Source organism: Triticum urartu, chromosome 6A (genome assembly GCF_056163025.1).
Source record: "Triticum urartu cultivar PI428250 chromosome 6A, HENAU_Tu73, whole genome shotgun sequence".
NCBI lineage: Eukaryota > Viridiplantae > Streptophyta > Magnoliopsida > Poales > Poaceae > Triticum > Triticum urartu.
The window spans coordinates 56,804,499-56,832,445 of record NC_141878.1 but is presented as its reverse complement, the minus strand read 5'-3'; the positions used below and the strand labels follow the sequence as shown (position 1 = coordinate 56,832,445).

At 46.0% G+C, this 27,947-nt stretch overlaps 1 protein-coding gene and 1 pseudogene across 5 annotated transcripts; both read left to right on the top strand.

The window, feature by feature from the left end:
* The first annotated feature begins 12,047 nt into the window (after positions 1–12,047).
* LOC125516508 (putative F-box protein At3g16210) lies at positions 12,048–13,124 on the top strand (annotated as a pseudogene).
* Positions 13,125–22,453: 9,329 nt separating this feature from the next.
* Positions 22,454–24,757, top strand: LOC125516035 (uncharacterized). 5 transcript variants are annotated; one of them, XM_048681520.2, is made up of 3 exons: positions 22,456–22,735; positions 22,815–22,886; positions 23,250–24,757. In XM_048681520.2, exon 3 carries the CDS (start codon positions 23,392–23,394, stop codon positions 24,532–24,534), a length of 1,143 nt encoding a protein of 380 aa, XP_048537477.1. In that variant the 5' UTR covers positions 22,456–22,735; positions 22,815–22,886; positions 23,250–23,391; the 3' UTR covers positions 24,535–24,757. The 5 variants fall into 5 exon arrangements, with proteins under 5 accessions (XP_048537479.1, XP_048537477.1, XP_048537478.1 ...); XM_048681521.2 differs by having other exon boundaries at positions 22,815–22,891; XM_048681519.2 differs by having other exon boundaries at positions 22,815–22,968.
* The last annotated feature ends 3,190 nt before the right edge of the window (positions 24,758–27,947 follow it).

Sequence of the window (27,947 nt, the reverse complement as noted above, 5' to 3'; positions counted from 1 at the left end):
GGAAGGAAAGAGAGGGAGAGGGAGAGGGAAAGGGGGGCCGCGCCCCCCTCCTAGTCCTATTCGGACTCCCCATGAGGGGGGGGGGGGGAGGGCGCCACCTCCTGGGCTGCTGCCCTCTCTCTCCCCTCAGGCCCAATAAGGCCCATTACTTCCCCGGGGGGTTCCGGTAACCCTTCTGGCACTCCGGTTTTATCCGAAATCACCCGGAACAATTCCGGTGTCCGAATATAGTCGTCCAATATATCGATCTTTATGTCTCGACCATTTCGAGACTCCTCGTCATGTCCGTGATCACATCCGGGACTCCGAACATCCTTCAGTACATCAAAATACACAAACTCATAATGAAACTGTCATCGTAACTTTAAGCGTGCGGACCCTACGGTTCGAGAACAATGTAGACATGACCGAGATACATCTCCGGTCAATAACCAATAGCGGGACCTGGATGCCCATATTGGCTCCTACATATTCTACGAAGATCTTTATCGGTCAAACCGCATAACAACATACGTTGTTCCCTTTGTCATCGGTATGTTACTTGCCCGAGATTCGATCGTCGGTATCCAATACCTAGTTCAATCTCGTTATCGGCAAGTCTCTTTACTCGTTCCGTAATACATCATCTCACAACTAACACATTAGTTGTAATGCTTGCAAGGCTTATGTGATGTGCATTACCGAGAGGGCCCAGAGATACCTCTCCGACATTCGGAGTGACAAATCCTAATCTCGAAATACGTCAACCCAACATGTACCTTTGGAGACACCTGTAGAGCACCTTTATAATCACCCAGTTACGTTGTGATGTTTGGTAGCACACAAAGTGTTCCTCCGGCACACGGGAGTTGCATAATCTCATAGTCATAGGAACATGTATAAGTCATGAAGAAAGCAATAGCAACATACTAAACGATCGGGTGCTAAGCTAATGGAATGGGTCATGTCAATCAGATCATTCAACTAATGATGTGATCCCGTTAATCAAATAACAACTCTTTGTCCATGGTTAGGAAACATAACCATCTTTGATTAACGAGCTAGTCAAGTAGAGGCATACTAGTGACACTCTGTTTGTCTATGTATTCACACATGTATTATGTTTCCGGTTAATACAATTCTAGCATGAATAATAAACATTTATCATGATATAAGGAAATAAATAATAACTTTATTATTGCCTCTAGTGCATATTTCCTTCACTACCATCTTCCACCTTTCATTCAACCTAAGAAGTTCTTTACGTACCTCCTCATAGGTCCTTTCAGGCCACCTAGCCCTACGTAATTGGTGAGCCAACTCATTCATTATGGTGTCACTACCGGTGAGTTCTTCCCATGGAACTATCCTATTGTCCATCCTGAAATCGGTAGCTAGCCTCAGAAGAGTGCTGCTCATCTCAGGGTGAAAACTACGATCGAAAGGATAATGGGACATCTCGACTACACTGGACTGCTTATTCACCTCCGGGTCAAGGGGGTTTTATAGGTAGAGAGGAGAGAAAATGGCGGGAAAGAACGACTGGGGTATGGAGGGAAAGAGTTTGCGGAAACATATGGCGGGAAAGGGTTGGCGGGAAACGGGTGGCGGGAACATATGGCGGGAAAGGGTTGGCGGGAAACGGGTGGCGTGAACATATGGCGGGAAAGGGTTGGCGGGAACATATGGAGGGGAAAGAGTTGGCGGGAAAATATTTACGGAAAGGGCTATGCAATTTTTTTTTCATTGCAAAATGGTTACAAAACATTCATAAGTCATAATAAAAAAACCCTTTTCGGCCTACAGTAAGCAGAAGAGCGCGACCATGCAACTTCGGTCAACCGTTCACGCCAAAAGGTGGGGCCCGGGGACTCTTCGGCCTACGGTTGACCAAAGAGTGCTCTTCGGCCTATGGGAAGCTGAAGAGTCCTTTTCGGCCTAGTTGGGGCACACTTCGGCCAACAGGAGGCAGAAGTGCCCTCTTCGGTCAACGGCTGGCCGAAGAGCCACTCTTCGGCCAATGGGAGGCCGACGGGGTGCTAGTTTTGCAAATAACTTGTTAGCACTGCTAATTTCCGAAATTGCTGTAAAAAACATGCTAGTTTTGAAAAAAGGAGGTTGGCAAAGCTATCAGTCTTTGAGCGAAGCAAATGATGTGTGTACATGTGTGCAGTACCCGCGAAAGCAAATGTAATACGGTACAGTATTTTTTTTTGCCTGTCCTGTTCAGATTTTTTTTGAAATGCCTGTTCTGAACCCGATTTTTTAATTAATAATAAATAATAATTCTGTAATTCCCAAACTAGTAACGATGAGTTGGAATTTTGAAAAATAGGAAGGACGCAATGATTAGTAGCATCTAGGCCTGGTCGCTGTTGCGAACCACGTCCACACCTGGACACTATTGTTAGCAGCAGCATCCAGGCCTGGTCATTGTTGCAAACCACGTCCACACCTGGACGCTATTGTTAGCAGCGTCCCGTGTTTGGTTGAACCTGGCCTCCGTCCGACCTAAGGGCAACTCGACGAGACGATCCAAACCGACGTGGATTTTCTTCGTTCTTTGTTCATTTGGATTCATTAGGCGGACGCCGGTGTTCGTTTTTGTCCTGGTTCGTAGGTGTGTCCAACACGGACGAAAGCATTTCAAATTTGCACTGGATTTTGGAAACTTAGAAAATAGAACAGCCAGCAGAAGTCCTATTTATATTAATTAAATCTAAAAAAGTTAAATAAAAACTATAAAATCTATCACCGACGGGCAGTATATATAGGCGGCGGTGGCGTTGTCCTCCTCCTTTGTCAGATCGACATAGACTGGCGCCACCATGCATGGGAACACCTGCTGGAAGGCTTCCAGCTGCTGCTCCGTCTGCTGCTCGGCCTCTTTGTCAATTGCACCCACCTACACGGATGCAGGGACGAAGCTAGAAAAAAAGTTTAATGGGGTCTTTTCTATGACAGTGGGATCATGTTGTATAGATATATAGTGATTACTACTTAGTTAGTGAAGGTTTTGCTAATTTCATTGGGGTCAATTGACCCCAGTGCTGATAAGGTAGCTCCGTCCCTGCACGGAGGTGCATGACACATACGTCGGCAATGTGCTCCTACACGGATGTACTTTTGGGATCTCTGTCAGCTGTGCATGGACTGAGCCCGGCACCAACCCGTGTGGTAGGTTCACATTGGGCTACGACGCTCGCCCGCCATGCTCCCAAAAGTACTGGCAGTGGAGCACCGACATGTAGAAGAGAAAGCTTGGCCGCTGACTCAAGGTTGATTTATCTTTTCTCATAAACTAGCGAATTACCAACTATATTACCAAAGAGTAACAACCAAGTCATATATACATTGTACGCTTGCAACCATTGAATAAATTGTTCAGAATACCAAACAAAGAAGATTCAAAGAGGTTGTGGAACAACTCACATGCACCATCCATAGGTCGAGGGGATGGTCCTAATGATGAGCAATTGATTCTAATGAGGAGCAGTCGGTGAGATGATCTTGCTCTTGTGATGATTAATGATGTCCACGCTCGAGCTTGCTTACAACCCTGCGAGGTAAGGAGCGACTGCCACATGCGTATTAGGTTTAATAAGTCATGAAACCTCTATCTATACGAGGAAAACAACTCGGTTAAGCTTAGACAAAGCACCAATCGAACAACATGATTGGACGCCATCCATACTGGCATCCACACCTGGACGCTGTTAGCAACAGAGTCCACCCTGGACGCTGTTATTTCTGGCGTGCTTCCTATTTCTACAATTTCCATCGGCCCTTTACCAGTTGCGGAATTACAGAATTATCATTTACTATTAATAAAAAACTGGTAGAGTTTGCCTTTGCAAAAATAATAAAAAACAAAAGGCAAGTCATGGGCCATGGGCTCTCGAACCATCAGAACGAAATGGGCCAGCGACACATCTTGCGTGCTGGTTCGCGTCCACTGCCATTCGCCCGGGTAAATAGCTCCCATGCGACGTCGTTGGTGTGAATTGTCTCTCATGCGACGTCGTTGGCTGTAATAGCTCTCATGCGACATCTGCATTGAAAAAAATAGCTCCCATGCGACACACCATTTACGCGGCTAGTTGGATGTTAGTTAGGCCGAGGTTTGGTTAGGACACTGGGGGTTATGTGCTCTGACTGGTGGGGTCCACCTATGGCCACGTAGTCAAGAGTCAATCGTCCACGACTCGACCGGTGACTGTGTGACCGTGCTTGACTCGCCCGTGCTGGACTGGGTGAGCGGTGCCGCCGTAAGCATCTTCTCTGGCAGCGGTTTCTTCTCCACGGTGATGGAGCGCATTTCTCGGCAGCGGCAGAGCTATTGCGAGGTGAGCCCGAAACCCTGGTCCCATTCCCCAGAATTTTGGGGGATCTGTGGCCTCATGCCGCCCTCTGTTTATTAGCGATTTAGAATCGGGCTCCATTGGATCCGGGGGTTGTTTCTTCTCCGCGGCCCGGTGGTGGAGCGCCTTTCTCTGCAGCGGCTATTGCGAGTGAGTATTTTCCAAACACTACTCCCATTCCATTGAATTTTGGATAAATCTGTGGCCTCATGCTGCCCCTGTTTTTTGGCGTTTTAGAATCTCGATTGGATAGGAGATGGAGCGAGGGCTGGATGAGATGGAGCGAGGAGACAGTGCTTCAAATCGGTAATGCCACCCTCTTTTCTTGGCGATTTAGAATCGAACTCGATTTGGTAGTGACTGCCGCCGCTGCCTGCCATTGACAAAACAGGGGAGGTTCAGGTTCTTCCACCACATTCGCAATTATAGTGGAATTTTTTCCCTGTAAAGCCAAGCTCAGTGATGGCAGTGTCCAAGACATTGATAGAGATACCACCATGAGGTTGGATGTCGATTTTGCAGATGTTGATCCCTAGGAATTGGAGAGCATGAAGGAGAAGGTTGTGGGCAATTTGGTGGAGAGAATTGGGGAGAGTATTGTTTGGGGTCCAGAACAAGAGGTATCTCTGCAACATTTCGATAACTATAATGGTGAATATGTGAGAATTGAAGATGGAGAATCCATGGTTGCTGAAATTGATCAGCAAGAAGGGTGGGCAAGCAAACAAGTAACATTTTATGCAGAGCTAATTGATCTGCAAACTCATTCCAGAGTTGGTTATGTGCCATCAAAGATGGCTGCACAGATGGAAGATGATGAGTGGGTTTCACAAAAGAAGATGTTGGCATTGTTGACTGAACCGACTGTAGTAGCTGAAGATACAGGGATTGATGCAGATGGAGAGGAGGGAACCCATGGTGCTAGGAAGATTGTTGTTGACTGGAATGTAGTAGAGTTGAATGAAAAAACAGATTTGGTCATAACACCAATATCTGACATTGATATGGCCGAAATGTTTGGCATTCAAGTTGATGACAAAGATAAAGAGAAGGATGACAGTTCTTTGCCTGCTGAAGGTAACACAGGCCCTAGAAATGCAAATGAGGATGAAGAACAACTGATGAGAGAGGCTGCAGATGATGTGGATGATGCAGATGATAATGAGCTGGTTTGTTTGTATGACAAAGAGAACCCAGTTATTGAGGTGGGAAAGTTGTGGCCAAGCATGAAGGAGTTTAGGATGTCTTTCAGGACCTATGTAGTGAAAAAAGAGTTTGATGCCAAGACTATGTGGACTGATCGAAAGAAATTTTATGCTCGGTGCAAAGGTTATGATGGTGGTGGCAATCCTTGCAAATGGTACTTGTCTGCCAGACTACAACCTAATGGAAGTACAGTAAGGGTAAATCAAATATCACACCAACATACATGTATGACCACTTCACAGAGAGTTTCAAAGATGACATCACAGCTTTGGGTTACAGAGAAGATTACTCCTATTTTAGCCAAGACTCCAAACACTACTGCAAAGAGGCTTAAAGTTGACTTGGAGAAGCTGTACCCCATCCAGCTGCAATATACCACAGTGTGGAAAGCAAAACAAAGGGCCATGAAATCATTGTATGGTGACTGGGCAAATACATTTAGGATGTTGTATAGTTTTAAAGCAGAGGTGCAGAAGAGGTCACCTGGGAGTGTGGTGGAGATAAATACAGAGGTAACAGAGGATGGCAAGGTTTTATTCAGCAAGTTTTTTATGTGTTTGAAGCCTTGCATAGATGGATTCAAAGCAGGTTGTCGTCCATATTTGAGCATAGACTCATCTTTTTTGACTGGAAAGTGGAATGGTCACTTGGCTGCATGCAATGCTCTAGATGGACACAACTGGATGTTCCCAATTGCAATAGGAATGTTTCAATCAGAGACAGAGGCATCATGGATATGGTTCATGATGCAACTGAAAAGATGCATAGGGCCAGTTTCTCCTTTGGCCATCCACACAGATGCATGTAAAGGGTTGGAAAATGCAGTAAAAAATGTTTTCCCCCATGCTGAGCAGAGGGAGTGCTTTGGACATATGTGGATGAATCTGATAAAAAAATTCAGAGGAGATGAATTTGGGCGCATGTGGCCAGCAGCAAGATCCTACACCAGACAGACACATTCCTATCACCTTGGTAAGATATTGGCATCATGTAGTGATAATGAATTTGCTTCATGGTTGAACATCCACCATTCTCTGTTGTGGTATAGATCAGGTTTTAATACTGCCATAAAATGTGATCATATCAATAACAACTTGGCAGAAAGTTTTAACAACAAAGTGAAGGATTTGAAAGACTTGCCTGTGCATGACATGGTGGACCAAATAAGGATCATGATCATGCGTTTGTGGGAGTTGAGAGGAAAAATTGCTAATATTTTGGAAGGGGACAAGCTTCCAGCAGTGATACAACAGGTGGTCAACAGGAGTAGAAATCTTTCACATCTATCTGTTGAGAAATCTTCCTTGTGGGGTGCTGAAGTTAGAGATACAAAGAGTGGCAAGAGGCATGTGGTAAATACTGAGCTGCATGAGTGCACTTGCCAAGAGTGGCAACACACTGGAAAACCATGTGAGCATTCCATACTTTTTTTGGCATCTAAACCCAGGTTAAATATGCACCCATATTTTCAATACAAAAATTCAAAGTTGCATATGCAAGTCCAATTCCTGCACTGACTGACCAATCTCAGTGGCCTGAGGTGGAAATAGAATTTACCTTGTGTCCCCCTGTCACTAGAAGAAAGGCTGGGAGGCCTAAACAGAGCAAATTCAAAGCTTGGTTTGAGAAAGGTGGTTGTAGTAAGAAGGGGAAAAATGAAAAGAATGATAAGCCCAAAAGGGCTCAAAAAGCTAACAAAAATAGGTGCCAGTTGTGTGGGGTACTTGGGCATAGAATTGGTTCATCCAAGTGCATCTACACTCCTCAGAGGCCAAAGTATGTTTATGTTACTGTTTTTGCAAGTTTTTGATTTTGCTACTTGTTCTAGTATCTAACCAAGTCAAATGCTTTATCTTTTTAGGAGGAAGCGTGCAGAAAAAGCCCCACCTCTTGTTGTTGAACAATGCTGGCCAGTGAAAAAAGCAAGACTCAATGGCTTTAGAAGGAAGAGCACTAAGCAGATAATGTTTGGTGACAAAGATATAGAGCTAACTGAAACTGTTACTGCTGAACATGAGCTAAGTGTTTCTGTTTTGGACGATGTGATGCATATTGAATCTGTTTTGCAGGCGCTAGGGCAATCTGAAACTGTTGCAGATGAAGCAACTGTTGTGCTGCCATGCGAATCTGCTTTGACAACTGTGTTGCCATGTTTGGAGGTTGTGCTGCCAAGTGTTGAGTTGCAAACTGAAGTAGTTGAACAATGTGTGCCATCTACTCAATCTGCAGAAGTGCAAACTGAAGAAGTGGGACATGGTCAGGTGCAAAAGTTGAGGGGGCCTAGTGGAGTTGGCAAGAAAACCAAGGGCCAAAAAGCAAGAGCATCAGCATCAACAAACTATGCGTCGTGGAACCAAACGGTGGAAAAAAGGAGAAGAAATCGAGTGGTAGAAAGAAGCAAAACAAATAGAGTCGAAATCATTCAAATTTGATGTGAAAACTTAAGTTTGTTGTCATTTGATGTGAAAACTTATGTTCTTTCATGTGAAAACTTATGTGCTATGATGTTGATTTGACTTGAAATAAAATTCAAATTTGAACCGACATTCAAATTTGAACCTATCTCCAATATTTTTTGAGTTCATTTGTTTGTTATGTGATGTTGCATCGTTTTACTCATAGTCACTGAAAATGTTGTCCAAACAGGCTCCAAAGTAAGGGAAAACGGTCCCATTTCTAAGCAAGTTTTTTTCGACCTTCTCAAAATCACCCAAAAAAGATTTTCTTAGCTTATATTATACCTATATAGGATCAATACGAAGTCTCACCTTTTTTGAATAAGTATTCATATTATTTAATTTATTTTTGAAAAAACACCCTTTAATACAAAGTCAGCAATAAAACAAGTTTAAAATTTTAAAATGCAAAAATAACTTCAGATCCTCCTTGGTCACTCTAAAATGAAGCTAAGGTGATGTTTTTGATTTTTTTGCATTTTCAAAACCTCAAACCCTGTTCTCACTCCTTTGAACTCTATGCAACCTCAGTCGAGATAGTCCAATTTGTGAAGGTTTCTTCATGCAAAGATCATTAGATCAAGTTTATCATTTTATATCATAACTATGTAACATAAAAAGGCTATATGCGCAGGTTTTTCATTTTTTAGATTTTTTTTGAATTAGTTATACACATTTGAATGTTCGGTCAAACCTTTCAAAACCCCATTGACTGCCTCCAAAACCCATGTAACCCTAGCGCCAAACGTCCACCGTCGATCTAACCCTAACGCCAAACTGCGACCGTCGGATAGGCCTTCTAGAAGGATTCCGCGGGGGCGATCCGTGGGAGCCCTGATTCTCCAATCTGATTGACCACCGTTTTTTCTCTCTGACGAACAGATAATGTTGAGCGGGGGAGCATCTAAGTGACCGTTGGGCCGAGCGGATCGGACACGGTAGAGCCTGGCGTGCGTGCGCACGGCCGTCGAGAGGGGGGGATGGGCTGCATGCGAGAGGGTCAATGACATGTGGGCCATCCCTGTCCCATGCATGCCATGCAACGTCGCAGCCTAGCTATTTTGTGCTCGTGTGACACAGCCTAGCCATTTGCATGCGGGCTTGCATGCACGCATCGATGCAGTAAAGCACGACAGGGGCGCAGCGTATAGGTACGTCGCATCTAAGCTATTTTAACAAATGCATGCTTGAACGAGACGGACGCGACGGTGGTGCAGCTCCTTTTTCAGTGTCATGTGCGGATGAACGGGCCTGTGCCTCTTTGGATGCTCTGCCCGCCGTTTTTTGAATTAATGCCCGCAATTACTTATGCCAGTGCAAACGGAGAAGAGAAAACGATTGAGAAGGCACCGTGTACACATTGACCACGGCTGCAACGCGGCTATAAAAGGGCACCATTTCCTCATCCTCTCACACTCATCTCTCAAGCCTCCTCCCCTTCTTCTTTTCGAGCCAAATCCACCACTCGAGCCACCATGTAGTTCAACGGCCCTACCTATCGTCGCCCTCGCGCCGTGCCGGAGAGGCAGTACCCGGCCGGAGTCGTCGTCGAGAATAGCCTGAGGGTGTGGGCCATCTCAAGGTGGAGGGGCCCTAGAGAGTTGGCTCGCTTCTTCCTCCAAGCCGGCTACCGCCACCTCCCTCCGGGCACTCCGCCCATGTTCCACCTCCACAAGCAGTACGATGGCAACGCCAACGGCTTCGTCATCGGCCTCTACGTCACCTTCACCAACCCCTACGACGCTCACCACCTCCTCGGCGAGGTGTTCTGGTGTGGATGCGAGTTTATCGCGTTCACGACCTACAACATCTTCACCAACTTCCACCACATCTTCCCTCACCCAACGGCATGCACACCCTCCCCTACCAGATGCCGGAGAACGACGAGTGAGGGGCGCCGGCTAAGGAGGAGGGGCCCAAGGAGGAGGGGCCAAGGAGTTGTTCAAGTGCGAGTCTTCTATCTATCTAGTTTGTGTTTGTGTTGGTTCGGGCGTGTGTGCCCGTGTCTTCTATCTATCTAGTTTTAATTATTTTCCTTTCATGTTTTATGAACTATATGTAGTGGGGGGATGCCCCTCTATATGTTCTATCTATCTATGCTACTAGGGTACCCGATGCCCCTCTATCTATCTATATGTTTTTCGGTCCTAAAGTTTCTCCATTGCATTTTATTTATGTGGCCATGTATACTAAAAAATGCACTAAAACATGATCCAATCATATAAGTTGTTGTTAGCACGTGTCTAGTTAATTATCTTCCTTTTATGTTTTATGCACTATATGTTGCAAGGGGATGCCCCTCTATGTTGTAAGGAGATGCTACTAGGGGCACACTAGATGTCTTCTTTTTTTGAGAGGGGCACAACCTTTTTCGTTTGAAACACACGAGTAAAAACTTTGAAAACACCATAGCACAAGTCAAAAAAAATATTAAAAATGGTGCTTGGTTGAAATAAACTAGAACCAAATAATTGCAACTTTTTTGGTTCACAAAGACTGCAAGTTAGACTGCTAACTAGAACCAACCTTTTGTTTTAGCCGAAACAACATGGGACCCTACCATCGGACACGATAGCTTATGCATAAAAATAGCTCAAATAATTATCAGATGAGTTATCTCAAAAAAGGTAACTGCAGGAAACTTAAAATTTGTGAAATAACCTAAAGCCGAAAAGATATATCGATGTCAATGACCGTGTGCACTTTTTTTTTGCACTAGCTACACTTCTTTTATCAATGGGCCTGGATATGTTCTATTCGGCCCTGCCTAACTTCTATATGGGCCTGGCCTTTTCGGGCAACTGTGTACGAACCTTTTTTTTCCTTTTCTCCCTCTATCACTGAAACTGAAACTGATGACGAACTGAAGAACTAAAAAAACGGAGCCGAAACAGAGTGGAGAGGACATGCTGAATTCGTACAACGCAACACTTTTATTCAAATATACATATCATCACGATTACAAATGATGTCCAATCTATTCACTTACGACTAATTATTATCACATAAACAAATGCGAGAGCAATTACACAAACATAAAAAAGTCCGGCCATCAGCCCCATCAAATTTCCCTACTTCTGCAATTCGATGAGTTTCTTCATCTGCTTGTTCAGCTTCTTCAGCTCTACCGTCACTACCGCATCCCCCACAGTAGCCCCAATGGAATGGGCAGATCCAGGGGCCCCAGATCCAGGCGCACCCGATCCAAACTTGCCCAATTTCTCCGCCTCCAACGGCAAATCGAGCTCCCCTGATGCACCCTCCAGTTGAATCCGCTCTATGTACTCATCTAGCCACTCAAAATGGGTGCATTGCTTCAATTTCTAAAATTGGAAAGATGAACCCTAAATCCCAAATCCAATGAAAAATGGGGAAAATTGGGCAAATATGAAATTGGGAGACAAAAACCAAAATTGGCATATTGAGAAGTAAAATCTCACCTTTCCCTGCTCTGGTTTGCTCTCGCATTTCACGAATTCCCGCCCAAGGTTGCCATTCTTGTCGGTCGTTGTGACTAGCCACTTCAGGGGTGCGATACGTGGACATGCAGGGCACCTTGTCATGGGCACTGCGCCATAGCGCGGCCATCAGCGGCGGGAGGCTGAAGTGGAGCTCGACATTGCTAGGTTGCGGCCCGGAACGGCGTTGCTGCACGTCGTCGCCGGAGAAGAAGAACAACAACGGTCGGGGAGGGGGGAGGGGGGAGGATGGGCTCAGGTGCTGCACGGCTCGGGGCACGGCTCGGTGTCCTCTTGTACCAATGCTGACCTGGATAAGTTAGTGGGTCCCACGCTGTGGGTCTCGTTCACCTGACCAATGCTGAGTTGGATAAGTTAGTGGGTCCCACGCTATGGGTCCCGCTCACCTGATTCGAGTTTTAAACATGTGTCTTTGGATTAGGCAGCAGTGTCGCATGGGAGCTATTTTTTCCAACACAGAAGTCGCATAAGAGCTATTACAACCAACGACGTCGCATGAGAGACAATTCACACCAACGACGTCGCATGAGAGACAATTTACCCCATTCGCCCATTCCCCACGCGAGATGCGCAGCCGCCGCTGCGTCCGCTCGCCGGCGGCCGGGCCGCTGGACGACAGCGACCTGCTCTCCGAGATCCTGCTCCGCCTCTCCCCGCAGCCCTCCTCCCTCCCGCGCGCGTCCCTCGTCTGCAAGCGCTGGCGCAGCATCGTCTCCGACCCCGGCTTCTTCCGCCGCTTCCGCCTCCGCCACCGCCGCAACCCTCATCTCCTCGGTTTCTTCGACAAGTACGATGATCTGTCCTTCCTAGTTCCTACCAACTCTGGATGCCCCCACTTGCGTCCCTCCCGGGCGCTTCTCCTTGCCGTTCGACGACGTCGAAGATTACCGCCTTTCCCTTGGGTGCCGCCATGGCCTCCTACTCTTCTGGCCTATGAAGCGTTTCCAGGTCGTGGTGTGGGACCCCGTCACCGGAGACCAGCACCGCATTGCCGTTCCCCCGGGGTTCGACGGGACACACGGGGCGGTGCTTCGCGCCACCGGAGACAAACACTTCCAGGTGGTCTTGGTGGTGAGACATTCGGATGACGAGCAACATACACGTGCGGTTGCCTGTGTTTACTCGTCAAAGACCGGCTTATGGGGAGATCGTATCTCGACGCCGCTTCCATACCAACCTGATGTGAGCGGTTCTCCCAACACCATGCTTTATGAGCTTGATGCTGTGCTGGTTGGAGACTCACTTCACCGGATGCTTTCTAGGAATTTTGGTGGAATTCTCAAGTTTGATTTGGAGAAGCAGAGCCTAGCTGTGATACGAGTGCCGCCAGTGGATATGTATGGCCAGGGCAACTACTTCCAGGTTATGAGGGCCGAGGGCGGCGGGCTGGGTTTCCTCTTCATGTCAGTGTCAGACTACGCTGCTCAGTTATGGAAGAGGAAGACAGATTGTGATGGTGTTGCTTCATGGGAGCTTGGAAGAACTATTCAACTGGACAAGCTACTTTCTCTGAAGTCGGAGGATAAAAACCCCATAGCCCTGTCGATACTAGGGTTTGCTGAGCAGAATAATGCCGTGTTCATTTGGACAGTTAATGGCATCTTCATGATCCACCTTGACTCATTGAATTTCAAGAAGCTTGCCGAAACCACCGCAAGATGTTCTCACTATCATCCATTCGAAAGTGTCTACACTGCAGGTAATACCATGGATTACATTGTCGATACAAAAAAAACAAATTATTATTCAACAATTGGCTGATGAAATTACGCTCTCGTCATTCCGTGTTAAGCCAACAATTTGAATTACTATCATATAATTTGTTTCTTTTGTTGCTTCATGGCCTCTTCAATGTACATCGATGATGTTCTGCAGTGTCTTGTTCTGATGTGTGTGTGGTCTCTTCTATGTAATGATTATGATTGACTAACAAAAATATATTCTGGTATTTCATTTTCTTTATGTTCTGTAGCCAGGCACTAGGCTGCAATTGGTTAGCTTCTTCTAGTTATTTTTGTGGTTTAAGTCAGAACTAGCAAACTGTCATCATTGTCTTATTATATGAATATCCATACGATAAAACAATGCTTACCTGTGTATGTGTTCCAGAAATATATACAGTGATTACAAGATTGTCAAATCCCTTTATAGAATTTATTGTTTCCTGCCTGTTGAAGGATGATATAATTCTCAAATGGTAATGTTAGTGCATATCTGACGTGCCATTTTTTTTCCTGAAGAGGAGATACACAACAGCTGGAAGTCGACTACATGAAAACTGGCTTAAACCCTTTGAAGATTAGGCTTAGTTATATTTATTTTGTTCTGTACGTTACCTCTGCTGATATTTCTAACAAAGTTCAAATAAAAAATAACCACTTTGTTTGAAATTATGAGTAATTATTCATTTATCATCTGTAGGATTGCTCTCTATGTGGCAAGTCTATTTGTACCAGTAAACACTAATAAGCGGAGTTCATTTTCATCTTTTCGTGCTAAAATTATTTAAAGATGATTTAAATCATGATCCAACATGTTACCAAGATTTATTAGTATGAGATTTATTTTCCGATATGGCGTAGAATGAGCTTCAGGATAGCTCTAGATAACTTGTCCATTCTGACCAGTTAACAGTATGTTTATCCATGTTCTTCATTTTTATGATATTAATGAGTATACGCTGTTATGGGAATATTCAGTAAACTAGCACAATGCCCATGCATTTCTATGAAGCCACCAAAAAAGTATGAGGAATTAAGCCATTTGTTTAGGATATCGTTGAAAGACGTTGGTGTCATGTGGCTGTTGGGCCGTTCATGGTTAAAATCATAGCGAAAATACAATATTACAAAGAGAGTTTTGCATGTGGCAAGCCTTGGATAACATTAAGAAAAGTAGGTCCTTTGCTAGATTTAAAGTGATACAACATTTCGAACTGTGAAACAAAAGAGGATAGAAATTAGTAAGGAGAGTGCACGAGGTCGTGGATCCGGTAGCAAACTAGCAATAGAGGTCTATCGTCCTGTTGGAATTACAATTTACAGTTTGTTCACTCTCTCTTATGCTATGGTGAAGAACTAGAAGTATTGGTTGGGAATAGCAACTAAAACCAAGAGCGCGGTTTTGAGTTGGAGTCTTATTCCAGTATTTGTTATTTGTACCTTTTACAAGTGTTGGTCTCACATGAAAGTAGTAGTGTATTTGTTTATTTGTGTTAGGTCCCACATGTGAGTAAAACTGCATTTTTTCTTGGAAGGCCGCTTGTCCTGCATGGGGGGTAGCTAGCAGTGCATTTGTTTATTTCTGGAGTTTGTTGGTCCTGCATGTGGGTAGAAGTGCATTTGCTTATTTGTGAAGTTTGCTGGTCCTAGATGTGAACTCACTGCCAACTTCAACCTTTGTAAGTAGAAGAGATAGAGGAAGAATAAAATATTTGACATAGGTGCGTTAATGTTTATCTGTTAGAGAAAGTAGAGTATTACTGTATCAAAATTGAGTTGCTTTTCTTGAATTTACAACAATGGATTTTCTAATACCTAGTTGACACGTGCTCGTTTCTATTTATCTTTTGTTGGAATGCCGTGGCTTCGTGTGCTTAGGGTTTTGAGCCTAAACTCACGTTTCTGCTTTAGGCCCCTCCCAATGCTCCACCTTGTACAGGTGCTAAGCCTTCCACGTAGGCAAAAAAATCTGATGTGGCATGTTATTTAAGAGGAGAGAGATGAGTGTGGTGACCCTAGGAAGAAACAACGCTAAGCGCGTGAACCTAGGAAAAACATTTAAAGGAAGGAAGCCCACCAATACATGAAGAGCTTTAGTTGCTAAATCATTAAATGAAGCAAGCTTAGCAACCATAAGCTAAGCACCTATGCATTTGGGAGTATAGTTGCTAAGCTATTTAATGTGTTTAGAACCTCATCTAAGCACCCATGTATTGGCAGCAGCCTTATTGATCGCTAGTATTGGTTATAGAGTAGGGCTCCCATTAAATGCGAAAGCTTCAGATGTATCATATGGATATGGTGCAGTAACAATCTTATATTCTTGATATGGAAATCAGGGGGACTGACTTGAGGATCAAGCCTTGAGCTCTTTCACCTTATCCTTGTGGCGGCGATGTTCTCTGCCCACATGACACATTGTTTGACTTTTTATGTTTGTAGGAACACGTGTTGATGTTGGACACGATGGGGCTGAGCTTTTGGTTGATATGTAAGATGATTGTCTGGTTGGACATGCTATTTGACCTGTTGGTTGAACAATTAAGCTTATCTCCAACTGATGTTCTACCTCCTCTACTGGATATGCTCCTTTGATTCCCTCCCTTCCGTCCAGCTTCCTTGCTTTCAGTTTACCTACTCCTTAGTACTCCCAAGTTTATTCTGGTAATGTGGGTTCTTCTACCTCTAGCCCCTCCGATGACTAATAGCTTAGGGCCTTCCTCTTTCTATATTGTGCTTATGTTTGTGCCTGCTTGGAAATGAGAATGTTGTCATATTAAGTAGTAGCAAATGAAGCACTAACCCTTATTGTGCTTTAGGGTTATATTTTTGTTTTTGTTTTACTTGTTGTGGCTGCCTTCTACATTTTTTTCCTGTAGTTATGGGTCTATCAAGTCCTAGTGTGATTTGCATGTTGTCCTGTCTGCACAAGTAAATAAGTGATAGTGAACAATACCCGCATATCTGGTTTCAGATTTCCTTTATTTATATGGTTGTATAGGTATGCCATTTTACATTGCTGCTTATTTTGGGTCATTGTGATACCTAGTGAACTAATGATTGTTCATTGCTGGAAGGCGGTTACTGTAGGTGGTTTTGTTAAATCTTATACTGCTAATCATCGTTTTACTTCGAGTTATTGTAGTAGCATAGTGTTGGGCAATTTTCATAGTTTCAGGCGGTTTTATTAAACATTTTCTCAGCACATCACTCATTGTCCGCTAAACTTGCATATATTTGTAATTGACCACTAGCCACTTACATAATTTGGTCAGTCCGACATACATTGGCCGTGCTTTATCTGGAGTTAAGTTCTTCAATTTTGGCCATCATGGATGTTTAATAGCACTTCATAATCATGACTAGATTCGTCACATAAAACTGCTTCATCCCTAATAAGATCTTTTTAGTTTCACTAGCATAATCTTTGGTGTAGTGTTGAAATTATTGCTTGATGCTGTGAAGAGTACAAAGAAAATGGCAGTCATTTTGGATCTAAGGAAATTTCAGTTAATAAGACGAGACGCATGATCCCTTGCTCCGATTTGTTAGTGTCTAGCTGGGTCTTGCATTTCTAAAAAGTATGCCTTTAGCTAGAAACCTGCCCCTTCTTTTCTACTCCATAAGACCATGAGCCTCTCATATGCCCATTGTTCTTTTAGCTTCTACTTAGATCAAATGTAGCAAAAAACTGCTTAATTTGAGGTCGAATGTGTGATACTACGCTACAAATTACGTAGTGTTTTCTTTTTCTTATGTTGTTTCTTCCTAATAACTCTGAGATGATTTAACTTCCACAATGGTGAAGCTAATGTTTCTCATTCGAGTCATACAGAAGTCATGAGAATAATTCCCAATGGATTCTCCTGAATGACTAGTAGAAAATTGTTTGGCTGATGGTATTGCTTGCTCCACAGGCCTCTTTACATTATTCTGGCGACTGAAATGCAGAAAGGGCTTGTCTGGTGTAGGACTGTAGGTATTTGCATTTTGTGTGTTCAACCAAGGAGATTGACCATCTATGTAGCATATGCGCTGATCAGCTGTGAAATGGACTTGTAAGAATTAATCTCTTAATTTGGTAACTCCTGTCTATTATCTGATTCTTGTGGACATTCGTCAACCGGCATGAATGGTGAAAGGTACATTGACTTGCTTCGGTTAATGAGTACTTGACTTGTGTTTCATTCAATTTGTTCTGCTTTATTTTTCACGCAAGCATGTTGTGGCAGGCTCCCTTGCGAATTGATCTTGCTTGCATTTTGTTAGAATAAATCTGAGGCGCTCCGTCGATGTACCGAGGACCAAGCAATCACACGAGCACGACACCGAGATTTGTTAACGAGGTTCACCGATATGGCTACATCCCCGGGGCTTGACTACGAACACTCCTTCCCGTGACACCGTCACAATACCGCACACCGGCCACCCGGGCGCCGGCACACGCCGCCGGCTTCCCCTTGCGTGCCTGTGCTATTATGTTGGCATAGATTACATCGTGTGTCTACCTCCACTATATATAGAGGCCTAGGATACAAGTGTCCTATTAGGACACAACTCCTACCCTGTCTACACACAATCCAAATCAAGTCCAACTGTAACCTACCTTGTACAATAATATTCGACATAATTCTAACAAACTCCACCTTGGCGAATATTCTCCACCACCTTGAATTCGTCCGTGCGTCAAACCTCCATGTACATTGGACTTGAGATACACCATGAGCACTGCTGCTACTCCCAGACTCCATGTGACTCCACCTGCAACTGTAGTCCCTTCTCGTCTTCATCACAGTCAACACTCGAGCAAAAATTAAGTTCCTCGTTACTCTACTTTGTGCTCCCAACTTCCGGAGTATCCGCTCAACGCCATCACACACTGATCATTAATCTGCGTGAAAATGAACAACTCACATATTGGGTGTCACATATAAGAGTTACCTGAACTCAACATCACCGCTCTTTCATGACCGTTTGTCTGAAACTTGAAGGAATTTCACCGTCGCCCTGTGTCACTTTGAGTCAAATTCACAATTGTCTCACCCGGATAGTCTCTGACATGTCCCACAGCTATAGCACTCCACCTCCTTCTGTACTTGTCACCCGCACTTTGCCATGTGCACCGAACACCACAGAATATACGGCCATGTACTCTCTCCGCTTTTGACAATTTCAGACTTTCCGTCACTTTCACAGATTCTCCATGGTCAACTCCTGTCCATCTTCCGGCACCGATAGACCCAGTCACCAACTTGAATCTGGTACTCGTCAACACTGCTTCAGCACCCCTGCACAATTTGTCTGACCACATGTCTGACCACCAGTGCCTTGGCCTGTCGCTGTGTCCCGTGCTTACCGCACGCCTCAGCCGCTATCACCGCGTCGAGCCTCTGCTGTCCTGGTCGAGTCTCCCGGGTAGCTAGCCCACACTGCCTCAACACCCACTACAGAGAACCACCGATCATCACCGACCGATGCCGAGTATCACATCTCCATCAGACCATTGGGCCCCAGTCCGATCCATGTGTCTCTCGCTATCCCGCTGAAATAGGCTTCGATTCTCCAATATCTTACACCGTAGCCCCTCCATCAGCACAGAGTGAAGTCTTCCGTTAGACTCCAGCTCCACCTTCAACATGACTCCATGTAGCTAGCTGTGCTACCCCGCGCCCTGTCGACTTCAAGCTCTCATGTGTACACTGCCTTGAATCAACCCTGCGCCTTAGTCTTGTCGAAGCCGCACAAGCCCTCAAGCCTGCACCACGTGTTTCCACGCCCCAAAAGTCGATCACTATCAGCATCACGCTCCTATGTCGTAGTCGCTGAAATCACCGTCGTCTTCCGCTTTGACCGACATCCACGTCAGTCCATCAGACTGTCCAGTCCGACCCAGTCGAAATAATCCGACTGCAACCATGCTCTACCCTGCATCATGTCCTCCCACACTTCGTGCCTTGCTCGACGCCCTGTAGAACATGATCCTCTTTGTGCAACACATTCCAGGCTTCCAAATCATCTTTGACGAATTCCCATCCATCACACAATATTTCCATCTGAACTGGCTTAAATTCCTGCAATGACCTCAAGCATCCTTGTTGCACCAATAAATCTCGCATCCTTATCTGCCATACCCTGAAGCTTTCGGTCCCGACGAACTTCTGCGCTTCAAACCTAGTACCCTATTGGTTCTACGGTCATTGTATGCCCGACCCATGAAAGATAACCAAGTTGCAGTAACTCCCGTGATGCCTTTGATCAACAATGCTCCATGTACTGCTCCACTTCAAGCACAACTCCCGATGCTTTTTTTTTTTATATTGCTACCATAGCCTATGCTACTTCCGATGGGTTCTCCCTTTGATGAATTTTTGTTTCGCTGACTGATTTGCCTCTTGCCTGAACGCACCACACCACGACAGGTCTGCACCTGACGTTTCTTTTTTCTTCAAAAGCAAATCTCCAAGAGTCACGTAATCACGATCCCTTTTGGCCTCTGCCGGCGACGCACTGGGTCAGGCCTAGATATCTGTAGACTGCAGCCGGCCGTTGGGCCACACGGGCCTCCGCCTGAGCGCCTTGCACTTGCGCCTCTGTCGTGAGCCGCCCCGCTCGCTCAGCGGTCGCACGCGCCTAGACGCGTAGCACCCTGCCGTGTAGCGCCTTCCTGCCGAACTCCGCACTGTCGCCGCCGCCAGATCCGATCTCGTCGAGACACTTCGCTCCTGCCGCTGCCTGCTGATCCGATTGCTTTCATGAACTCGTCGACTTATCTCGATGGCTCGATCTTCAGTGTTGACCAGCCGATCCATGTCGAACTTTTCTCCTCTAAATCAACAACCGCAACCTCAAATCGAACCTTGTTCATGATACCATTTGTTAGAATAAATTCGAGGCGCTCCGTCGATATACCGAAGACCAAGCAATCACACGAGCACGACACCGAGATTTGTTAACGAGGTTCACCAATATGGCTACATCCCCGGGGCTTTACTACAGACGCTCCTCCCCGTGACACCGTCACAATACCGCACACCGGCCACCCGGGCGCCGGCACACGCCGCTGGCTTCCCCTTGCGTGCCTGTGCTATTATGTTGGCATAGATTACATCGTGTGTCTACCTCCACTATATATGAGAGGTCTAGGATACAAGTGTCCTATTAGGACACAACTCCTACCCTGTCTACACACAGTCCAAATCAAGTCCAACTGTAACCTACCTTATACAATAATATTCGACATAATTCTAACAAATTTCAGTGTGTACGCATGCGTGCAAGCGTTTGGTTATCTTACATACTCCCTCCGTTCCAAAATAGATGACCCAACTTTATACTTAATACAAAGTTAAGTTATCTATTTTGAAACGGAAGGAGTATATAGTATCAGGCAGGTGGATGTTCTACCTCCGATATCTGCTCATGTTCCATGATGTCCCATTCTGTGTGTGTTTTTGTTTAATTTCTACTCCCTCCGTTCCTAAATATTTGTCTTTTTAGAGACTTTAAATAGACTACCACATACGGATGTATATAGACATATTTTAGAGTGTAGATTCACTCATTTTGCTTTGTATATAGTTACTTGTTGAAATCTCTAGAAATACAAATATTTAGGAACGGAGGGAGTATCTGGTTTGAAGTTGAGCATTTATAATCTTAGTTCTGGCTAATGAATGTTTGGAGAAGCTCATGTTCGTTGAATTCCACCTGCTTATCTGGCACCACTAGTATTTGCTAACGCATAAAGAGGTCAATCGGTGCTACTTGGCTCTCGTTGAGATGCTGCGGAGGCTAGGATGAATTTTTAAATTTTGGGTTTTTATGAGTTTAGTCATAAAATGTCTGTTTGCTGTGATCAGGACAGGGATAGGTAAATCAAAGCCAGAGCAATATTTGCATTTACAGTGACATGTACTCCTAGTACTATTGTAGTAATATATACTTCCTCGGTTCCCTAATATAAGTCCTTAGAGATTCCACTATAGAGACTACATTCGGATATATATAGACGCTTTTTATAATATAGATTCACTTATTTTGCTCCGTATGTAGTCTAATAAAATTTCTAAAATGATTTATATTTAGGAACGAAGGGAGTATGTTTTTACTGCAAATCAGAAAGCCTATTATGTGATAAGCCTTTGTTACTTCATTACCATCAAGTAACAGTTATGTCTGGTTTTACCGAACACCAAAGCTAGGTGGTTCATTGACCTATTTATAATCAACTTTCTCTGAAAATACTCCCTAGCTATTCGCTTTCCGCGCACAATCAAGGACATACTCGATCTGGTAGGAATTCATTGTGTTTGCACAAATGGCGCTTGGATCCGTCGGGCCTGGTGGTGGGATGCGCGTCTTGGCGGCCTCGCTGGACGCGGTGCGGTCTGTCTGGTGCCCCCAACACCTGAGTGGCGGCATGGCGCGTCATTCCCGTTGCGTTGCGCTTTGAGTCGAAGGTAAACGACGACATGCATTATGGGTCGTTCGGTGTTATGGAGCAACGTGCCCGCCGTGCGAGGCAGAGGGCGAAGGATGCTACGGTACACCTTGCGGCCGAGGCCACGGAGGCGGAGTTGCACGCCGCCGTGGTGCCGCAACAGGTGACCGGCACCCCTTGGTGCGGCAACCATGTGGTGGAGGTGCCGGCCTCCAAGCACCAAGGGTCTATCGTCGATCTCACCTCCACGAGCGATGACCAGGGTGCGACCTTTGATGAGGAAGACTAGAGCGCAGGAGACAGCGGTGCCTCCTGTCCCATGTGGGCTTCATGGCGACTGGGCCTTCGCTTCGCGGGTCTCACGGCCGTCATATATGGGCACGGAAGGGAACAACAAGGATAAGGACGGACTCCGGCAAAGATTGGACTTGATTTTACAATTTTATAGACTTGAGGATTTGCTAATGAGATATTCGGTTGAGGACGAGGACATTTATAAGACATCTAAGAGCCTGAATCTGCCATGTCGGGCTGCAGCAGATGCTCTAAACCCGGGCAACGATTGAGAAGGAAGGATGATTAGATTAGAAAAGAAGCCCTGGCTGAATTTGTCTCATCTTCCTCCCCAAAAAACAGAATTTGTCTCATCTGCCGTTTCGAGTGGGCCGGCGGAACCAATCAGCAGCAGAAACGGCCGGCCGGCTGACCGCGGCTGTTTTGCACTCCACCGTGACCGTGAGAGATCGGGGCCCACAGTCCACACGTGAGAGTGCGTACATAGGAAGGAGTAAATGGCGTGTGCTGGCCGGGCAGTCCCTGTCGAAGCGAGCTTTGGAATTTTGCATGGTCGACGAGCAAGAGAGAGAGGTAGAAAGGGAATAAAGATAAAATAGGTGCGGGCCGGGAGATCAAGTCAGAGCATTTCGGTCGGTCCAAACGTATTTCAGACGGGCTGACCGGACGGATCCTCCAAAGGCAAGGCGTGGAGTGGAGTAGTAGTACTCCATTCTAGAAATCTTCTTCTTCGTCTTCCTCCCGTCCGGCGGCGGCCCGGTCCTCCGTTGGCGCTGGGGGATCCTTTCTTCCGCATCAGGTACCTACTTTGCAAGTAATTTTGAATTGGTGCTCAATCCTTCCTCCTCTCTCAATAACTATGTTTCTCCTTCCCTCAGCCCCCATCCTGCCTGACTGCTTGTGTGTTGTGTGGCCGAATTGGGTCACCACTCTCAAGGTTGCTTAACTCCGTAAGGTTTTGTGGTCTCAAGAAGCTCTCCTTCTGAACAATAGATAGATAGGCCACATATCTGCTTCTGTTTATCTCCTCAGGTTTTATTGCTTCGGTTTTCCTCTTTTACTTTAGTTTTCTGCTTTCTTGTTTGTACATATCTGCTTCTTTTCCCCCATCTAACGCTACGGGGAACATGATATCTTCTTCTGAATCTGGCTTTGTAACAAGCTGCCTACCCAAACAAAAAAATAATAAAATCTTACCTGTATATGTGCTTTCCATTTTTGTCTGACATACTACTAATGTTGCATGGCAGCCCTTCTTAATTGTACCACTTTATTGCTCATTCCCTGCTCTTTTCTTGCTCCAAATCACGCAGGTTACTTACTGCAGCGCCGCAGTAAGAGAGAGAGAGACAGAGAGAGAGATTGCTTCATGAATTGGACAACTGTCATATTATGCTACTGAAAGAAACTTAATTTCATTTCCATTTGTGTGCATCTGTATCATCCTTCATCAGCATGGCCGGAAGCTCGGATTATCGGCCTTTTAACCTGGCAGCAAGAGTCGTAGGAAAGAGACGACGACTCATACTACCTGCCAAGTTGAAGTCGGCGATACCCGCCATTGCTCTGGTTCTGTCGGCGGTGGCCATTGTTGCTGTCATAACTCAGCACCACCGGAACATTACCTACTTCCTCCGGCCGCTGTGGGACACGCCGCCCAAGCCCTTCACCGTCATCCCGCACTACTACGCCCCCAACACATCCATGGCCGAGCTGTGCGCGCTCCACGGCTGGCGCGCCCGCGCCTCCCCTCGCCGGGTCTTCGACGCCGTCCTCTTCAACAACGAGCTGGACACCCTGGAGATCCGCTACCGCGAGCTGCTCCCCTACGTCCACAAGCTGGTCATCCTGGAGGCCAACGCCACCTTCACCGGCATCCCCAAGCCGCTCTCCTTCGCCGAGAACCTGGAGCGCTTTGCGTTCGCGAGGTCCAAGATCGTCTACGACAGGCTCCCCATCGCCACACCGAGACCGGGGTCTCGTCGCCGGGAACAGCCATTCGACGTGGAGGCCCGGCACCGGCGCGCGCTGAACGCGCTGCTGCGGCGGTCGGGCGTCGCGGGCGGGGACGTGGTGATCATGGCGGACGCGGACGAGATCCCGAGCCCGGAGACGGTGCAGCTGCTGCGGTGGTGCGACGGGGTGCCGGCGGTGATGCACCTGCAGCTGGAGAACTACGTCTACTCCTTCGAGTTCCCCGTGGACCAGGGAAGCTGGAGGGCGACGGCGCACATCTTCAGCGAGCGCACGGCGTACCAGCACTCCCGGCAGAGCGACCTGATCCTGGCCGACGCCGGGTGGCACTGCAGCTTCTGCTTCAGGGAGATCGCCGAGTTCGCGTTCAAGATGAGAGCGTACAGCCACGCGGACCGGGTGCGGCGGCAGAGCTTCCTCGACCCGGCGAGGATCCAGCGGGTCGTCTGCGCCGGCGCCGACCTGTTCGACATGCTCCCCGAGGAGTACACCTTCAGGGATCTCTTCAAGAAGATGGGGCCAATACCCAGGTCGGCGTCGGCCATGCACCTGCCTTCCTATTTGATCAAGAACGCACGCAGGTTCAGCTTCTTGCTTCCTGGTGGATGCTTGAGATCAGGTTAAAACAATCACTGTTTTACTTGTGAGTTTGTAACGCGGCAACCTTACTTAGATGTGATATGCTGTTGTTTCTAAATGTGCAAAGTGTATCTCGTTTGATGTGAAACAGTATTAATCTAGACATGATATACAGTTTACATTTTTATTTGAGGGAATACATTTTTGTTTAGTTTGAGGAACTGAATGGGCAAGTCCCAAATGGGTAAGATTGCAGTCTATTGATAAATGGGGCAACTATTTGTAAGACGCCTAATTTACTTTTTTGGTGTAAGTCAATTTTTTGGCCCTTGGAAAAAAGTCATTCTTTCGCCATCGGATCTTTATCGGAATAACTGTTGTGTTTCTTCTTCCTCCTCATGAGCAGTCCGATCCACCACCTGTCGGGCCGTGTGCTGCCACCACCCATGACCAGCGGCGCTACTGCACTCGCGTTGTTGCAACAACACTCTCCCCTAGCCTCCCCACCGTCATGCTACTGGCGCCCCCGACCATCTCTCTAAACCTCTCTGGGAGCCAGATTACGCCGACGAGCCAACACACCCCCACTCACACCAATCTAGCCTCTTCCCTGCTTCCGCCGCCGACATCGCAACTCGTTGTCGCTCACAGTGCCATCCTTGTCTCCGACGAGGTCCTGGGTCGACCTCGTCGAGGTCGACACTCCTCGCTCCCGCTCGTCACATCGCCCATGTCTTCGGCCTCGGGTTTCTAATGTATTATGTCTAGAACCAACATGTGCGAATTCAAAATTCAGGAAAGTTTCAAATAGCTTGTGCACCACCACCACCACCACATTTGCCAAACCCGCCAACCAGTGAGGTCCCTGCTAGGGTTCGTGGATAACGACCAAAACCAACAAGAGTAGGACGAGAGCCAACCACCATTGTCCACAAGAGGTGGCGTTGGCTAACAACGGTGCTGTAGGAGGTGGAGGTTGGTCGGCACTAGGGTTTGTCCACCCATGGCGCCTTAAGGCAACACCGGGCTTTAGGAAGAGTTTCTCATCAACAACATGTTTATTAAAGATCTTTTGTCAATGTTATATTTCTTTTGTGGCTATATTGATGAAAAGAGTTCCCATGAAAAAATATATTCGGTTTCCGTCATTACTTGGTCCCTTGACTGATACATGCCTGCACTCTCTTTGATGAGCAGGCAGCTAACATCATCATGCAAGTTCCAATCATTCAATCGGGAGGTACTGACATCATATGTTGGAAGATACATAATTCAGAAAAATGTACTTCCAAATCCGCATATAGAGCTTGCCTCCAGGATATGCAGGGACATGGAGCGCCAACACCCAGACAGGTACCTGTATGTGCAAAGCAAATTTTAAAATAGACTTATAGATCAAAGGAGATGGTACCCAGAGTATAAACTTTCACATGGAGGCTTCTTAGAAGAGCAATTCCAACAGGTACGAGGCCAGGTAGATTTTCTTATCATATTATAAAACATTGTGCAAGATGTGATCAAGAAGAAAATGATGTACTCATATTCTTCACTTGTCCTTTTGCTAAAGCTGCTTGGTTCTCTGAGCCTTGAAATATTAGGTTTGAATTATTTGTGCAAAACTTTGGTTCAATACTTCCAAAGTTCGAATTACCCCCATGCCTCTTTCAATAACATTACGGCTTTTCTTTGGTGTATCTGGAAGTTCAGGAATCATAACCTTCTTGGCAAGACATCAAACTCCTATGTAGGTATACGCAGCTATGCAAGCAATAATAAAAAGTCAAGATTTAGTATCTTCTACATATACTGCAGGTTCGCCAACAGAATTAATACAGGAAACGACGACATAATCTGCACACAAGCAGAAGCAGGGATGTTCATTAGAAATAAATGCTTAGATTACATGTTGCAAGGTTCACACTGATGTTGCATGGAAGTACACTATAGGCTCCAACAATGACTCAAGCAAAACTGGAATATGAATGAATGAACATGTATCTTAATCTCTGCAGATCTCAAAAGTGTCGAATCTCAGGCGGAGGCTACAGCTCTACAGGTTGCCGTAAAAACAGCTTCTCACATCACTAACAACCAAATTACTTTCCTAGTGGACAATCTGACACTAGCTCAGGCAACGGCATTAAGGAATCTTCTTCAAGTCGCACTGGCAGATTAGAAGCCAACTAACAAACTTTTTTGCTGCAACAACCAACATTCAAGGTTCAAGCTCAGGTCTCCCATATTCCAAGGGAACTTCATGTAAAAGCTCACAGTTCTGCAACTTCTTCCTACAGAAATGATCATCATCTGAGCAAAAAAAAAAAAAAAATTGCTTGTTGTAGAGTAGACATGCAGCACTAGTAGAAAAAGGGCATTTTGTCCCGGTTCTAGAGGGCCTTTAGTCCCGGTTCTGGAACCGAGACTAAAGGGTCGTTACTAAGGGTGTGTTTGGTTCCTGGAATGGACTGGAATGTCATGGGTCGGACTTGTTCCTGGGCCTAGTTCTCGCGTTTGGTTGGTACATGGAACGGTAACCAACACGTCCCCGCAGAGCGAATATTCAGCCCAGATGCGGAACCGAGTGGAACCTCCAAATCGGGCGGACGACATGGAACCGCTCCTCGTCTCACCCCCGCAAACCCAATCGAGCCTCACCTGTCCTGGTGCGCCGTTGCCCCTCGTCTCTCTTCCTCCCTCGATCCAGTCCGCCGCCCCGGTTCCTTCCGATTCTCGCCGCCGGCAGACTCTTCTTTCCTCTCTCTGGATCTGCAGCACCATAGGGGAGTCATGAACGGGGCAGAAGACCCCCCCTCTCTCGATCTGGAGCTGCGTGCCGGCGTTCTTGCAGCGGGACGGAGGTCTAGGTGGGATTCCGGCAGGCTAACATTGGCGCAGAGGTGCAGCAGACTCTCCTCTCCTGAAGGTATGAGCCTCTCTCACATCCCCGTGTATATGATGCAGCTGGTACTTTTTTCAATCATGGAGATTGTCCAGCCGAGAGAGCTAGTTCGGCTTGTGGTTGTTTTTTGATTCATGGCTGTTTTTTGATCCAATATCTACTCAAATAAATGATATCCAGTATGTGTTTGCAGTATATGCTAACGTGTAACTTCCTTTTTGATTCAAGGAAGAGAAGATCACGCAAGGAAGAGAAGATTTGTGTTCGGTGTGCTATCATTTATGTGTCAAGCTTGTCAATATATACTGATATGTTGCCTTTCTTAAAAATACAAATGAAGTGTTGCCCAAATTTTGAATTTTATGTCGTTTCATTTTTCATTCCGTTCTTCCAACCAAACACCGGAACGGAAACAACCCATTCTACTTTTTTGCCCATACCAAATATAGGAATGGAACCGACCCGTTCCTCTGAAATGAAACCATTTCATTCCATGACAATTGGTTCCTCAACCAAACACACCCTAAAGCCCCCCCCACCCCTTTAGTCCCGGTTCTTA

Excerpts from the sequence above, each read along its gene's own strand:
- LOC125516035 (XM_048681522.2), top strand. The coding sequence starts at position 23,392 with ATGGCCGGAAGCTCGGATTATCGGCCTTTTAACCTGGCAGCAAGAGTC.